We start from the raw sequence: 17,059 nt of genomic DNA on the forward strand, positions 1-17,059 counted from the left end.
CTTGAATGACTTGACGGCAAGTTTTGGAGACATAAAGACCATGTGTACTTGCGCAACAGAACACCCTGTAGGCTACCAGTCCATATTGGGCTACCAAATAACCAATTACAGCCCTTATTAGATACCCTGTAGAAACTTTTTTTCATGCTTACATGGCTCCCCAACTTTCTTTCTATTTGTTTCTTGTGGTAAAAAAGGTTGGGGACCCCTGGTCTACTCAAAGTCCTGTGGAATTTGGAAAAACATGCATAAATTGTCCCTTAAAAGAAAAAATTGTAAGCGTAATACATTTTTTGTACATATTGTGGTCTTTCTTATTTACCTTGTAGTTTATAAGATGTTTTATTATTCAATTGTTTCATTTATTTTTCTTTTTTTAGAAAAATGTACTGGTATTGTGAGCCCCATACTAATATCAATAATATGGTTGAGAGACAAATTGTTGGTTTGTGTTTTACCTGCTCTAACAGATTCTACTGCCAGTCAAAGATTTGTAATGGGCAAATGCCAAGCAGCAAAATAAAGTTGTTAGCAGCAGAAATGTTCCCCCATTTGTGAATACATTAGTGGGACTGAGCAAGTAGGAAACAATGTTTATGCATACAACTTTATTGGTGTACTCCACAAATGTTTTTGTATACACTGGCGCTTGCATCCATGAATGTATGTCTTAGGGGGACCAGCGCCAGGAAAAAATATTAGGCTGAAAATGCAGTAATTAAATATTTAATATCGCAAAAGTCATAAGGAAAAATAGATTTTACCAAACACTGGGAGCATCCCAGGAGTCTTAGAAGATTCTCTCACTTGCAGCCATTGTTGGCTAACAGATTTGTTGTATTGGTCACAGTTATGCTCTGATCATAGCTGTGGTGCAAAACAAAATGCGTAGCTATAAAGAAAAAAAACTGACTTTAATTTAAAGCATTATATTTTATTCTGGACATTACTAACATTCTTGGCCATTATTATACAAAAGATTTTCCCACACTGTTATGTTATCTGATTGTGAGCCAATGCATTATTGCTACATCCTCTTACTGTACCTGTGTTTATTTTCCATGGTTGCAAAACTATTATGAAGACAAAGTCCAATAATATTAATCATTTACAGAAGTAAATTGTCCTGCTGTTGGGAATAATGTAGAAAGGATATACAGTCATAAGCACCAGCAAATGCAAAAACTGTAACATGGCCGTACAGGATCCGATCTATGCTGCTGGGTTGTTTTAGTGAATCAAAGGTATCCCTGTTCAGGATCTCTTCAGTTTGGAATTTTAGCAGCTACTTTGTTGCTATGGCCTTGTTGACCTTAGCAACCAGATCGTGACTGAAAGGCAAGTAATAAAAAGTAACAATAATAATAAAATTGTAAGATCCCAGAGCAATAGTTTTTGGCTGCTGGGATCAGTGACATTTGAAAGCTGGAAAGACGTAGAAGTGGAATGCAAATAATTTTAAAACTATAAAAATAAATAATAAAGACCAGTTGCACAGTTAAAGGTAAACCACCCCTTTACATTTTTTGGCCATATAAAACCAAAAACCCTGTATAAGTGTATTACAAAATGCTTTCTATATTTTAGGCCAAAAGATGCAGTCAAGGCTTTTAGGAAAAGGATATGCAGAAACTACAACCAGAAGGAAGTGAAATTTTCACTTTTGGTAAGTAGTAGGAGGATTCCATTATAAACTGTGATTGTTCCAAGAAAAGGAAGGCTTGCTCTCATTCCTTCAAAGAACAATTGCTGCTAGTTTAAAACTAGGGCATTGATTAGGTTAGCCACTGCTAGAGAGAACTTTGTGACCCCAATAGTAGCTGTTTTGGGGGTTTATTGGGCTGAAAACAGATCTCCAAGTGATTCACTTTCTCTGTTTCAAACCAAAGAAAAGAATTAGTGTGAATGAGAAACACTTTCCTTATGTACCAGAAAACCGTTGCCTTAGTTAATTTTGCTTACTTGTGGCACCCCTTACTGTAGCATACTGCTCACTGACTCCGTTCCTCTCACAGATAAGTCCAAGATGAATCTTCACCAATACCTGACATTACTCCAGACATATCAGGGAGATGATGTGACTTGGTGAGCAGTACAACAGAAAGAGGGCCTGCAGGGGTCAACATTAAATTCTGATAGTAGTGCATCCTAAATGTGGAAAGTGTCTAAAACAGATAATCAATATTACACTCACATTTAACTGTATTTGATGAAGATACCACCATGGGCAATAATACATGGCTTGAAAAAGGGCTAAATAAAGTCCAAAATTTTGCCTGGGGCACCCAGCCTGACATAATGCACAAACAAATCATCACTTAAGCTGGTATTTAGACTTCATTTTCTAATTTGAGCAATGTTACTTTTGTGGAAAAAGCATAGCATACACCAGATAAACCGTGGAACGTATTTTATTATTGTGAAACAAACTCTTTGGTTAATGCCACATTAGTGCAAACTAGAATGCTATATTTATTCTGTAGAATGCGTTACCATGCCTGAGTAAACAGCCCTAAAATCTCTTTCTGTTTAAAATAGTATCTGCTACTGATGTCAGCCTGCAAGCTGCTGTCTGGTAGCTTGGGGCTCAGATTACAGCAGGGATGGTAGGTGGTAGAGGGAAGGGGGAGAGGGAGAGAGGAGCAAGCTGAGCAGGCTCAAGCCTGATTCCTGGAAGATTGAGCTGAGAGAAGGGAGTCTAATACAGAAGCCAATGTGTACACAATAGAAAGAAAGAAATGCATTGTTTCTTTTCACAGAGAACTCAGAGCAGCAGTACTGTGAGTGTTTATGGCTGTATTTACATAGACCTTTTCTTTCTAACTTAGTTTTAACCTTTCATTTTTCTTTGTCTGCAAAACAACATTCAAACATTAAATAAACCCAGTGGGATTGTTTTGCCACCAATATGGATTCATGCAGTTTAAGGTGGCCATACACTGTAAGATCTGCTGGTTTGACGACCTCCCCAAACGAGTTGGCCTTCCTGTAAATTGGAGCTTTCTGGATAACAGGTTTCCAGATATACTAATAGATTTGATGTTCCAAAATAACAATAAATGTACTGTATTTTTATTTATGCATATGAGTGGAAGTTTCCATTGTGGCTACCTTTGAATGCTAAAAAAAATATCTATATACACATAATATGCAGTATGTGTGATGGTGTGTATATACATGTATATTTTAACTCTTATAATATGTCAGATCAGCAAATTAGGTACACCAGTAGTATTCTGTTACTACTTTAATCATTCATATTCTGTGCAGCTGCTGGAGATGTGCATGCAGAATTGTGTCCCTACGTTCCATTCCTTGGTGCTGAAGAAGGACTTTTCCAAGGATGTGCTTGTCAAAATGTTAAACCCAAAATACAATCTACCAGTGAGCCTGCAAAATAAAATCCTTTTTTTAATTATGGTAAGTTTATTAATATTTAAATAAGCAGACAATAAACCGTGTAGTATATAAATACTAATACACTGCCACAAAATGAGTCTCACTGCCACAAAATGAGTCTCAATGCCACATGTACATTTACCAAGGACATATTACCAAATAAATACACATCTGTACACATGCAGTTTCATTCTGATAAACAACAACATTTAAAAACAAAAAAAAAAATTGTGAATAAAACTTTGCCCATGTCTATTGTGCAGTCTTAGGTCTTGGACTTGGCTGAGCATGATCTGTATTGATCTCTCCAAAAGAAGTAGAACTGTAACTTACTGATAAAGTTCTCTCTTCTCTGCTCTCTCAGTAGGGGATTTCTCATACCAGGACTTGGCAGGCAGCCTAATAAAAAACATTCACACTGAACTAGTTCTGTCCATGCCTTCCCTTTCCTGCTTCATTTGGATATCTTTGACACCATTGGCTGGCAAGATTCAGCCAATCGGATCAATGAAATGCAAAAGAAGAGGGAGAGGGCAGGCATGTTAACTTCCTATTTGGGCAGAATGCAAGTTGGTGTCAGCAATCCCTTCTGAAGGCAGAGGAGAGAGCACAGGAAAGAGATTTAGTAGCATTGATTCTGGTCTGTTACATCAAAAGTACACAGTTTAAAAAATAAAGATGAATTACAAAAATGTTTATTTCTGACAGGGGCTCTTCAAATTCAGACAGTTGTGTGAAGGTAAATATCCCCTTAGTGGTCTGCATCTATTAACACAGCAAACGTGCTCCTAAATAATTTGGTGCAGCCCTGTAAAGAACAATCTTTGATATTTCAGGGTATTCTGGTGGCATAATTTTTATAAATAGTTATTTTATGTTTAATTATGAATGTACTATATTTACACAGACATGGTCACATGATCCAAAATGGAAAATCAATGCAACTGAGATAAGAGAAGTGTATCTAGAGCTGATTAAAAGGGGAATCAAATTCCCATCCTTGCAAGAAAATGGAGAAATGCTGGAAACACAAGAGGTGAGTGTGAGAAAGGATTACAGGGTTTGGATTACAGTAGCATCTAAAGGATGCCCCCCCTCCAGCCCCTTATATGTGTCCCCTTATATGTGAGTCTCATTTGCCTTCTTCCACTGATGCTGTTGGGCTGGATGTAGGGCCAAGATTCAACAGATTGGATGCACTGTTTACATTGGTCCTCCAGCCAAATGGATCCTTGCCTTTTCACAAGCCCTTGATTTAGCAACTATGAAGGAAGGCATATCAGAGTCTGACATGAGTAAATAATGGGTGCTGGGGGTGGGCAAAGGTTTTGTTTTAGAAATTATAAGGAGTGCAGTACAGATATTTGCCTGAAAAAGTTTGACTGCACCACAATAACTTTAAGGATAGTTCATTAGTTTTGGGCTGTTTGGCTACATTATAGATTGCTATGATACTTTAGTCTTAAAAAGTGACTGTGTTTGTTTTTTCATGCTTTATATGTGTTTTGTGTTTACTTTACAAAAGGCCACCTAACTTTTTGATAGTTGTATTTTAAGGCAATTGCAATTAGTCCTTATTTTGTGATTTTTTTTTTTGTGTGCTTTGAACATGACTTTTGTATTTTTTGCAGTCTCCCAAGCAATCAATCCAATCCCCACTCTCCCATCATTCAAAAGCTGATTTACACAACCTTACTCCTGAGCAGGTATAGTATAAAGTCAATAATGTACTCCTGTTTCTTTACAAAGCCACTTCCAGAGAAAGCCATTTACTACACAGGAAAAAAGATCAAATAAGAAAATTGTAGCACTTTTTTCTTCCCTATTGACCAGACCCCAACAAATGAACCCCTGAAGGCTAATAATTCTGTTAAATAACCACTGCAAGATTACATTATACATAACATGAGAATGCATGGTACAGCAATACTCTATATATTCTGCTTCTGTATAAGTAAATCTTCACAGCTTCTTTCTCCTGTGGTGGACAGTTTACCATAAATTCATGTGTTTATTAACTAGAAGCTACCAGGTCTTTAAAATATCTATTTAGTAGTACAGCTGTGGCATCCTGACACACAAACTAAGTATAATGTGCCTTTTCCTCTAGACTAGCTAGTACTAGCTAGTGTCTATGTAAGAACCCCACTCCCAGCACAATACAGGTGACATAGAACCTGCACAGGTTAAAAATAACATTGCCACCATCATGTTGTATATAAAATACACAGCTTTTTATCTGTTAGTTAAACATAGGATAGCAATACATAAATCTAATTATTCACTGTGGGAGGCTTTATACCAAAACAATATACTGCAGGGATGGTAAGACACAAGGCCTCATTTACTAGTGCCTAAGGGGAGCATAAAAATACAGTTAAATGGCTCTTGGTTGCTTAAATATATTGCCCATCTCCAAATTAGTGTGCAAGATACCTGCTCCGGCAAATTCTAGTACAAAGCATAGGAGATATTTAGACTGGAATGTGGCATATTGGTCAATTACGAATGGGTATTGAGGGAGGGTTTGTCCAATGTTTCTCTTTGCAAGAATGCTTGAAAATAAAACCATAATAATCAGTCAACAATGGAAGTTTCTCTTCTTACCTTGCAAAATGTAATTGCTTTTATTTTTCATGTTAGGAGCTTAGTGTCTGTTAATCATAAATAAAATATCTATATCTATTTACCCTGGTTTATTAGATCTTAAATAGAAATAAGAGTAATTCTCAACTTTGAATTTGTTCAGCAGAGGTGATGTCATCTTTCCTCAGAATTTTTAGAGCAAAATATGTATTGTAGGTTGAGTGCTCTACAAGGAAAACCTGGAATAAAAGAGTGATGTTAGTTAACTCCCCTTCCCCCTAAACTTCACACCAATATTACAGCTAAAAAAATACATTTGTTGGTTTAAGGATACAAATTTTAATGGTAGAGTGAATTATTTGATATGTAAACACTGTTATTTAGAAATAAAAAGTATACCATAAATATTATGACAAAATCCCTTTCTTCAAATAGAACATTAGGCTGTAAATGTACTGTTATGCATGACGGAAACTTTGCAATTCATTGCAACGTATGTTTCCAACATAAATTGATCTGTTATGCAAGTATGACTAGCATTGGCTGAACAAATGGGTAGCAAATATTAGTGGGATGCAATGAAAACTTCATCAGGGTGCAAAGTTTATCGATTCATGGATATCATTTAATTTGTCATATTAATATAGGGCAGATATAGCACATATGCCCCCATTTATCTTTGCTTGCCATGTGGCCACAATACCTGGTGCCAATGTACGCTTATGTGACTTCTAAACTTGCCCACTTTGTTCTTGGAGGCAAGAAAATAATCTAAAGACTGGTTTAATAAAAGGCCAGATAGGAGCGTACCAACAGGGTAAATTATAAACAATGTGATCTGATGTCTTAAAGGGGACCTGTCACCCTAAGAATTAACTCAAAATTGTTTTCTATATTGTTAGTTGAGCAACATAAACTTTACTTACTCTATAAAAATAATATAAATCTTGTTTCATTCCATTGTGGAATTACTCAATCAAAGCAAGCAGGCCGAGGCCATTTTGTGGACACAGTTATGAAGGCAAGCTTTGTATCATGCCAAAATCTTGTTTATGTGCCAGAATGGGGGACTTGATGCCCAGGCCCATGCACTGGCTACACAATTAGATGATGAGGAGGGAGGGGAAAAGTGAGATGTGCAGTGATCTAGGTAGTGCTGAATGGAAAGCTAAAGTTATTGTCTGCCCCGCCTCTGCCTAAAGCATAGAGGCGGGGCAGGCAATATATGATTGACAGCTGGGATTTTTAAATGCCTTTATAATGGGTTTGGATGTGTTAATATAAAAATGAATATGGGTTTGATGTTTAATTTGAAAAGGACTTTTATTATACAACTTTTTATGTCTGGGTGACAGGTCCACTTTAATATGCCTTTTGTCAGAATATTAATTGCTGGAAAATGTACAAAAAAATCAGATCTTGTGGGTTATATTACTTTAAATTCTTCTGACATTAGAATGAGCACCAAAGATGGAATTGGCTCACCTATTCACACAGAATTTGGTCAATTAAATGCAAACATTTCCTCAATATCACCCATTCTAACTTTTATTGCTGCAGTGGTTGAGAACCCAAAGTGCTAAAACATTTTTTCCTGTTGTTTTTGCCAGATAGGTAAGTTGTACAGCGAAATGGATATGGTGAGAATGAACGTGAAGGTAATGTCAGAGATTTTACTAGAAACTAGACTTGGAGCTGAAAATCCTGAGGACATGGACCTTTTAGAGGTAAGAAGGGAAAAAAATGAAAATTTTTGATAAAAACAATGCAAAGATAATTAATATGACAACCTAAGCTACTGATTTTGAGACTTTTTTTTTTACTATGATCCAGTTGATAGTCTACCTTGTTGTGGTTAGGATATGGTCAGACTAACCTCTCCATTAGTTTAGCAATTCATGCAGAATAGAACTTCCATTGTAAAAAGATGATGCACAATCTGACAAACTGGAAAACTGCAGAATAATTTCTTTTGTTTTGAAGACATGCACAGCATCTTTTGATTTTATATCACCGTTTTCAACATTCATGACTGGTGAGCATACTGTGCATTTAACTGCCATGGCCAAGTCATGCCAAGGCCTCTTACTGTATGTTCCCCTGGAGTTGTATGTAGTGTAAGCCTCATATCCACTATTAGGTAAATAATGATGATGACCAACAGAGAGAGAGATGCAATGTTTCTTATTTATTTCTTAATATTTACAAACAAGGAAATGATCTGTTATGACTTACAGAAAATATGTAATAGGGAACAAAGTTGGCCTAGGTAACACTGATGTTTGATTTTAAGAGGTGACCAGCAAATGCCACATGCAAATTGTTTGCTATTGGTGACTAGACCTATAACCCTGCACCTTTTATCATATAACCCCAGTATTGTGACTGGGTACTTTTGAAGATGTGACAACTTGGACAAAAAATATAATAAATGTGTGACTTTTTATGCCAAGAGGTGCAGGCACTTGCCTGATGAACAAAGGGTTAGGCTTAACTCTGAGCCAGATAATTGCAGAGCTGCTGTACTTAAAAAAGGCATGGGTCCACATCTTGGTGCTCTTTCCTGGACTCCATATGTCTGTGAAGGGAGTGTGGCCCTGGTTCCTGTGTAACCTTGTACAGTAAAGCAAGGATCCCTTTATGAATACCTCCCAACTGTCCCGATTTTCACGGGGCAGTCCCAATTTATCCAGCTCAGCCCGCAGTTCCAGATTCTTTCTGAAAAGTCCCTCATTTCCCTTTGATATCCTGCACTGAACCTGCACTAAACTAAAAAAGATACAATATTTCTCAAACTTAATTAAAAAAGTAGCTTTTGGCAGAGAGCCCAGAAAAGTCAACAAGCTACACCTGCACTTAGATACTATTGTAACTGATAAGCTAAACAGGTTTCTTGGGAGAACTGAGACTTGCATCTTAAAGGACAAGTTCACCTTTTTTAGGAAAACTGTAATAACACATAAAACAAGACCCCAAAACCCCAAGAAATGTGTTCAAATGGTATTTAAGGGGTGTGGTCACAAAAATGGGCACAACATTTCTTTTTGTCCCTCTTTCCAAGTGTTTATTTTGGATCTGAGAGTCTAGTTATTTCCCTGTTCTACGATGGTTCTGTTGTATCAACAATAAAGAGAGGTGAATACCTGGTGTTTAAAAAAAAAAAAAAAAAAAAATATATATATATATATTATAATAATATTAATGTACAGCTAATCCTCCATCTAACCATTGCTAACCAACATAGATTAGTACATTCTGCCACAGTAGATAAAAAGAATCATGAACTGTGTTTAAAAACCCTCACTTATTTTGGTCCTCCACCCATTTTTATGTTGTAGTATGTTCTCTCATATATTTCATTCATCCTATGGCAGGTTAAACATATATTTATAAGCAGGCCCATTTTGTTAATGTAGCACTCTTTAAATTAACCTTGAGCATTCCATCCTTCTGAATAAAATTGTATTTACAAAATTCCAGGCAGTGTGTCAGGAGTGCTGATTACTGTTAGGCATAATACACACCCTGTTAAATACTAGGATATTAGAAGTCACTGACTGTATAAACGCACAAGGCCTCAGGCTGAATGCTTTAATATAGGTCATGGAAATCCAAGGTGACTTTAGGTAGCATTGTAATTAACCGTATGGGACACTATTATTACATGAGGTGTGGTAGGGTAGGGATGTGCTGTGTGAATATACTGTAGATGGGAAAATGGCAAAGAGATCTAGAAGTAAGAGAGCAGCCTAGGCCACTTCATTTAGCATGACGCCATTGTGCATGTCACACACATCAATTATTGGCTGGACTTCAGAAGACAGACCACATACATTTTTATATCTAAACATATCACAAATTACTCAAAGAAGCTTGCATGTCTAGCTAGGTGTATGTGGACTGAGGCCATAGGGCTTATTTACAATGCTCGAAGCAGGATGCAATAATCCAAATATTAGTCCCTATTGTCAAAATGCTTATTTGGGCAATAGAGACTTTCAGGAAAGTGTAAAGGAGGCCTTATATGTAGACCTAGAACCAAATTTAAAGAAACACCTATTTTCTTTAACAAGTCCCTATTGTCAAAATGCTTATTTGGACGTTAGAGACCTTATTAATCTTACCATTACAAACACAGATTTTTTTTCTTTTGGCATTTAACAGGAACTGCATAAAGCATGTCTGGAAATGCAAAGGAGGATTCTCACACTTGTAGAAACAGTGCAAAATGAAGATGTCATTATTGAACTGGTGCAAGTAAATGATGACTTGAATAATGTTTTCCTAAGGCATGAAAGGTAATCCCATATTTTTATATACAGTTACATATTGTGCCTTGTGATGCAGTTCCACAAAGCACTATAGACTAGAACTGAACTGCACTACATATCTTAGATGGGACCATACCAATGTTTTAAGGGGAACAATGATCTTTTTGTGAATACCTCCTTTAATACAGGACCTTGCTAGCCCTTCCTACTGCTGACTGGTATTGCTTTCTACAATTTTTTATCTACAAGTGCCTTATACCTTAATACATCAGTGATTTGATAAAGGGTATAAGTAGCCTGGACCTTTATTATTGGCTCATATCAGCCATGTAAGCTCTGCTAACATCCCTTTAAACCTGCATTAACATGTTGCTTTATCAGTTGTCTCAAGTCACAACTGATTCTGGTACTGATGTAATTTCGTTCTGGTTCCACAAAGATTGTTTTAGTATCTAACCCCATCCCATTTATACAGGTATGCATGAAAGTTACCTAAAATGAACGTGTTTAACATGAAAACCTTATGCCTGGAGTCAGTTTCCATTCACATTAACGACAGGAGGCACAGTAGGGACAGTATCAGTCATTTCCCTGCTGCATGAAGTACACTAGTGGACAAATATTGCATATGCTATAAACCTAAGGTTGGACAAACATTTTGGCAGAAAAGTGATAGGTTGTGGTGTAGCCCTTATATGCAGTCCATTCGTCAAAAGGATTTTATATCACAACTAATTGCACTTCACAAATACTAATACAAATTTTCTATAAAATAATGTCATAAATTTAGTTTTCCCTTGCATTTAGAACAAGAGGAAAAAAACCTTTGTTACAAATTCAAGAGAAAATCATTCAGTCCTGTAAGTGTTCAAAAACTGTCCCTATATGTGAGTAAATACCTGATCCCAAGATGTATCAGGTTGTGATTTGTGAGCAACATGTTGCTCCCCAACCTCTTGGATGTTGCTCCCAGTGGCCTCAAAGTAGGTGCTTGTTTTTGAATTTCTGGCTTTGAGGCAAGTTTTGGTTGCATAAAAACCAGGTGTACTGCCAAACAGAGCCTCCTGTAGGCTGCCAGTACACATAGGAGCTACCAAATAGGCAATCCCCGCCCTTATTTGGCACTGTCATGAATATTTTTATTCATGTTGCTCCCCAACTCTCTTTATACTTGAGTGTGGCTCACAGGTATAAGCGGTTGGGGATCCATGGACTAGAGCGTCAACTGTAGGGACATCACTTGACTGCACAGGTTAAGTAAGTGATACAGAGAGGGGAAACCGGATCAAGTCTCTATGGGCTCTTCACACTGGCTTTCTAAGTAAATTACCCAATTTTTGAATGTAGGAGACTGTAGTAAAGCATATTGAGCTATGAACTGTTCTATGAACTGAGATTTTTTGGAGGAGTGAGGAGAGGAGTTTGGTCACAGCAGTTGCGTTTATTCTGAAAGCTGAGGAGTGCCTGTTGGGGGACTCTAGTTATACCTATTGGCATCTGGGACTGGGCATTTACTCACATATACGGACAATTTTTGAACACTTACACTTTTTGATATTGTTGTACTACATACAGTATAATTAGAGAAAGATTGCTTGTTGATTGATTGGGAGCACAGGTTACGTGTTTTGCTGTTTATTACATTTGTTAGTATTGCATTTTGTATAAACTAAACAAAATCATTTTGCAGGTTCTCCCGTGCCAAAGCTAATCAGTCGGCAGAACACAGAAGACAGGCTGAAATAATGACGGTTAGATACTGTTATCGTTCAGTGTGTGCTTAATGCATAGATTACACATACTGTACAGCCTGCAGTGGAGATTCAACTTTATTCCAATTCCTTCCTCTGCTTTTTCTCTCATGCTAGTACTCTTACTACCTGTTCCTGCTTCTTACCAGCCTTACCCATAGCTTAAACATGCAGATACTCAGATAGTGATGTTGATTTTAATAAAATTGTGTTGATCCTGAATGCTTGCTTGGTGGATACAACTTCTACACAGATAGATCCCTATAAGAGAGATTTAAAGCATTGCTTGATTTAGATAATTTCCAATCAATATTAAATAAGTAGACATGCATTATGGCATTGATTTCGGATATCTCTCGTAGCAAAAATAGTGAACAACATTTTGATTTTTATGTCCTTCCCCACCCCTTCATTTTTATTACTTTTTTTCATTGTTGACAATTTAATGCCCCGTCAACCAAGCTACCAAGAATATATAGTATCACACAATATTTTATAATGTGCATAATAGTGGTAGTTTGGGATTAACCTGTAGTTTGTTTTTGCAGTTTGATGACAATGGTCCTACAGCTCCTTTGTCTGAACTGATAGACTTGAATGTACCATCAGGCCCTGTGCATCCTGTCCATTCTAATGGTTTCCTTCTGCCAGCTCCTACTATGCCAATGCACCCTTGGCCAACACACACTCCTCATTTTCCAGGTAAATTTAAAATGGTCCTTTTGTTTGAATAGATAGACCTAGATGTACCTTCAGAACCCATTCAGCACTTGTAGACTAATGACTGGACAGTTTTCTCTTACTTTAGAGAGCCATTAAAGTTTAGATTAACATGGCCTTGCAATAAAAAGCTATCAAGGCAAAAATGTATTTTCCACTGAGATTTTATGAGTAGAGATATAGAAAGCATAGCAAAGCTGTATTAGCAATTACTGCCAAGAATTTTAATACTTATGGTATTTGAAAATACAGATAAAAGTGGTCTGGAGAACCGGGTTCCTTTCCTTTATCCACAGATGGATTTACAAGGACTACGGGAAGCAGTAGATACAAGGTGAGCAAACTAACTTAATCATTTCTCTGATATAAAAATATTTGCCCTTTTATATTATCTATCAATAGGCTTCCTCTTTAAGAACATCTCCCTCTCTGTATCTATATCTGGTCTAGATCATGGTAAATGTCAAAGAAAAACTGTTGGATAGGTCAGTTTGATTGAAGTGGTTTATTTCACGTGAAAGGAGTAGACAGACAGACGCATTGACGTTGTCCCTACAACATGCTACTCTTGCTGATACAGCCAAAAGAGACATGAAATTGATAGTGAGAGCTTTATATCAGAGACAAAAATGTGGTCTCACCTTATTCTGGCGCCAAAGGTCTCAGTATCCTTTTCACTCTCCGGTATGGCTGTTCTGCAATTTCCTCACTCCCGGGTTTCGGCACCAAAGCTGTCAAGGAAAAACTGTTGGATAGGCCAGTTTGATTGTAGCTACATTTTATTCGTACGTACGAAGGCAGTATCCAGACATTCTTAAATGAGAATTGTCTATGAGCTGATACTACATTGAATAACCCAAAGCATGTTTGTCTTATAGTCCTGAAACAGTCTTATCAGTAGTTAGCTTTGTTATCTCTAAGAACAGAACAGGCAAAGAGGCCCAGTTGACATCACCCAACACACTTTTCACAAGTTTGCGGACTCATCATAAATGTTTTTACAACAGCAAACAGAAACATTCTTATACAATGTATTTCACAACCCTTCTAATATTAAATGATATGAACAAGATGGAGAAAAGAAACAAGATGGTTTCTTTTTTCTCTAACATAAACATCTAGCTACAGCTGCAGAGAACAGCCTAGGGAATAGTGGTGTGTCAGCATGATCTCAGCAATGTCATTGATGTGGTGGTTCTGTTACTCATCTGTCATTATGTACTGCACTTGGCATTTCCCTAGTGACAAGCAAGTATCCCTGGAGAATTGCTTCCAGCATTTGGTGTTCACACTCTTTCATAGTTACCACTGAAGAGTGTGAAGTCATGAATGCATCAGGAAAGAGTACTGTGTATACCATGTAGTTAAGTGCTAAACTGCAGTGCATCGAAGACTGTGTTATTTATTACAGAAAATTATATACTGGTACCTGCCAAATAAAGATAAGTTACGACTATAGCATCCAGTGATGTGACCTTTTTAATAAGCTGTGCTTGATGTCACAGGCTTTTCATATGATATACAGTACTGATATTTAGTTAACTGATTCAGTCTCTTTCTTGCTTAGCCTGTTACGTTGCCCCGATACATAAACATCATAAGCACTTTCCATGTACCTTACAGCTGCCTACATTGTTCTTTGTAATGCAGCAGAAAGCTTAGCTCCTGCTATCAAGGCAGAATCTGTGCTGCAAATGGATTGTCAACTGTAGGGAGTAGTGATGAGAGAATTTTTTTTTCCAAACAAGGTTTGCAAAATTCTGAATTTTGCCATTGGTAGATTTTTTCGCAAACGGCCGTAAAAATTCTCCACAGAAAAAACATGCCAAGTGAGAAAAATACGCAGTTTCTGCAAATCTTTCAGCAAAACGATACAAGGCAGATTCGCTCATCACTAGTAGGGAGTAACCATTACATGCAAGAGACCAGACACAAATAGACTCTTTGTTTTGTGCTATCTGATTGGTGGGCAGACCTTTATTTATATTCATATTTTACATAACATGTTAATGTTATACTTGAGATGGTTTTGCTACATGACCAATCAGATTTAAGCACATTTGAATTACATTAGTATGATACGATACAACTTAAAAAAAACCATTTCCCCTAATTATTGTACCTTGAAGAGTACACTTTAAATCAATAGTTTGTTCAAACAGAGATGTTTGGTAACCAAAATTACATTTTTGTGGTCCCTCATAGATCAGCTCATATCGATTTTCTAGCTTCACTGTTTTACCCTTTTTTGTCATTAGTTTTTTCAGTTTTATCGAAGAGCTTATATGTAGTGATAAACAAATTTTTTCGCCAGACATAGATTTGCAACAAAATTCCACATATCACCACTGTCGTATTCTTTTGTGGAACGATCAAAGGAAAATTTGTGATTGTGTCAAAAAAAAAGTCACAAAAAAACCCACAACTTTTTGTGTCATGTTTCGTAAATTCTTCTGCGTTTCCCATTTTTTTCTGAAGTTTTGTGAATTTTCCGGTGAAGCGAAATGGGACAGATTTGCTCATCACTACTTATGTGAAAGTTAAATTAATACACATATCCTTATGTTCCTATAACATTATCACTGCCAAACGCGTTCAAACAAACAAGGTTTTATACAATTTTCTGTACATTTATGGTGGCCCAATAATACCAGCTGGCGTCTATGTACCATGGATATTGGTCTGATCAGATCTGACACCTTCATCTTCTAATGAATGACGATAATTGAAGAGGACACTCATTGTACCCACTGTAATCTGCAAGTAATTATTCCCTACAGGTTGTCTTCAAAGGATCACAAACTTAATTGTGTCTCTACTTCACAGATTTGAACTAGGAGTCCAGTTGCCAGAAGTACCTCCACAGAACATATATGACAATGTAAGTACATAAGCTGTTTGTAAATGAATACTTAAATGTCTAAATTGTTAATGTATGGAATAACTGCATCTACCATAGCATAGACAGCCATCCGGGGTAAAAAAAAAACACATTTTGATTAGTGCCTGTTACCCAGTTGTCATTGTGTGACTGAAAGGGGGATTAGTTAGTCAAGCTGGCACAATTGGGACTTTTTATATTAAAGGAGATGCAGTGCAGATGCAGAGAACAGTTTCACGTTAATTTGTAGAGAGGTCTTAAATTTTAGCCTGAAAGGGACCAATGAAATGGGTTGTTCACCTTAAAATGACTATAATAAATAAAGTAACATAAGCACATTAACAGAGGTTAACTTCCACATAGTTTGGATTACTTTTTAGGAAACTAGAAAAAATGCAACATTTTCTGTCCTCATGAATTTTATCCTTGGTAGACCAGTGGTTGATTCTATTTTCATTTTACAGTGAGTGTGTGTACTCCTTTAAAAGATGTAGTGGCTTCCTTAGTGGCCGACTAGAAGATTCAATTAGTGGCGGTCAGAGCCTGCCTTTTCTGTGGACTGAGGAACTATGACCTCTATGATTTTCCCTTATTGCAAAGTATAAATTAAGACGAGAATTGTTCTTAGTCTGAGAAAGACAGTGCCCTACATTGTCTGATGGATCAGATGCAGTTTAACCAGGGCATCTGATTATTGTAGGACCTTAACATAAGTTTTCACCCGGTGGCCATTTTCCCTCTGACGCATCATCAGTTACATTTAAATCTGCAAACAGCATACGTGCACAAAGACCCCCATTTAGCATAATTTCATCAAGAATGCAGGCTCACACAGGCAGAACTTACTTTGATAAAAAGTTCTGCTTGGATTGAGCACTGTAATGGCAAAGCTGAGCTCAGGAGAGGAGGTTAGGTGAAAAAAATAGGAGCAGACAGCTAGAGCAGAGTTTCTACGGGAAACAGCAATGCCATGTCTTCATTGGCTGCTAGAATGGTGTGAGTGTGTTTAGTAATCGGAGCTGGGAAGAACTGAGCATGCCCAGGAGCCAACAGCCAAAGTAAATTCCTGAGGGAGGGACCAAGTGGTATAGAGGAGAAGAATAAATCTAAGTGATTAAGGGGATGCTGCAGCCTTACTATTAACAACCAGAGTGCCAGTTATTTACAGATTTCAAAGAGGCTGTTCACCAATATATTTTTGTGTGTAGGGTTTACATGTCCTTTAAATATTTTTATTTTTTCTTCACGACTGCCTGCAGACTCCAGCAGAACCAACTCTCCTTCCGACAGTTCCTGCCCTCAGCCCGACTGTTCTTCTAATACCGAATAACCCAACATCCAAACAACTAGCAGAAAACAAATCAGGTATATGTGCTGTATGTCAGTGGGGAATGTAAAAATGCCATGCAAAATATATTCGAAAAATAGAATTACCTATTGTGTCCCAGAAT

The 17,059-nt window shown here is 37.1% G+C and overlaps 1 protein-coding gene across 4 annotated transcripts in view; it reads left to right on the forward strand.

The window, feature by feature from the left end:
- The window catches only part of tom1l1 (target of myb1 like 1 membrane trafficking protein), a 36,811-nt gene that overhangs the window by 16,368 nt on the left and 3,384 nt on the right, over nucleotides 1-17,059 (forward strand). For all 4 annotated transcript variants that reach the window (XM_012971551.3, XM_031893991.1, XM_018097674.2 and 1 more), the window contains 11 exon segments: nucleotides 1,588-1,666; nucleotides 3,271-3,420; nucleotides 4,307-4,435; nucleotides 5,031-5,105; nucleotides 7,596-7,712; nucleotides 10,150-10,283; nucleotides 11,947-12,007; nucleotides 12,556-12,709; nucleotides 12,980-13,061; nucleotides 15,554-15,608; nucleotides 16,868-16,973. In XM_012971551.3, the coding sequence (XP_012827005.2) occupies nucleotides 1,588-1,666; nucleotides 3,271-3,420; nucleotides 4,307-4,435; nucleotides 5,031-5,105; nucleotides 7,596-7,712; nucleotides 10,150-10,283; nucleotides 11,947-12,007; nucleotides 12,556-12,709; nucleotides 12,980-13,061; nucleotides 15,554-15,608; nucleotides 16,868-16,973 (1,142 nt within the window).

The sequence above is a fragment of the Xenopus tropicalis genome, chromosome 10, assembly GCF_000004195.4.
Source record: "Xenopus tropicalis strain Nigerian chromosome 10, UCB_Xtro_10.0, whole genome shotgun sequence".
Taxonomy (NCBI): domain Eukaryota; kingdom Metazoa; phylum Chordata; class Amphibia; order Anura; family Pipidae; genus Xenopus; species Xenopus tropicalis.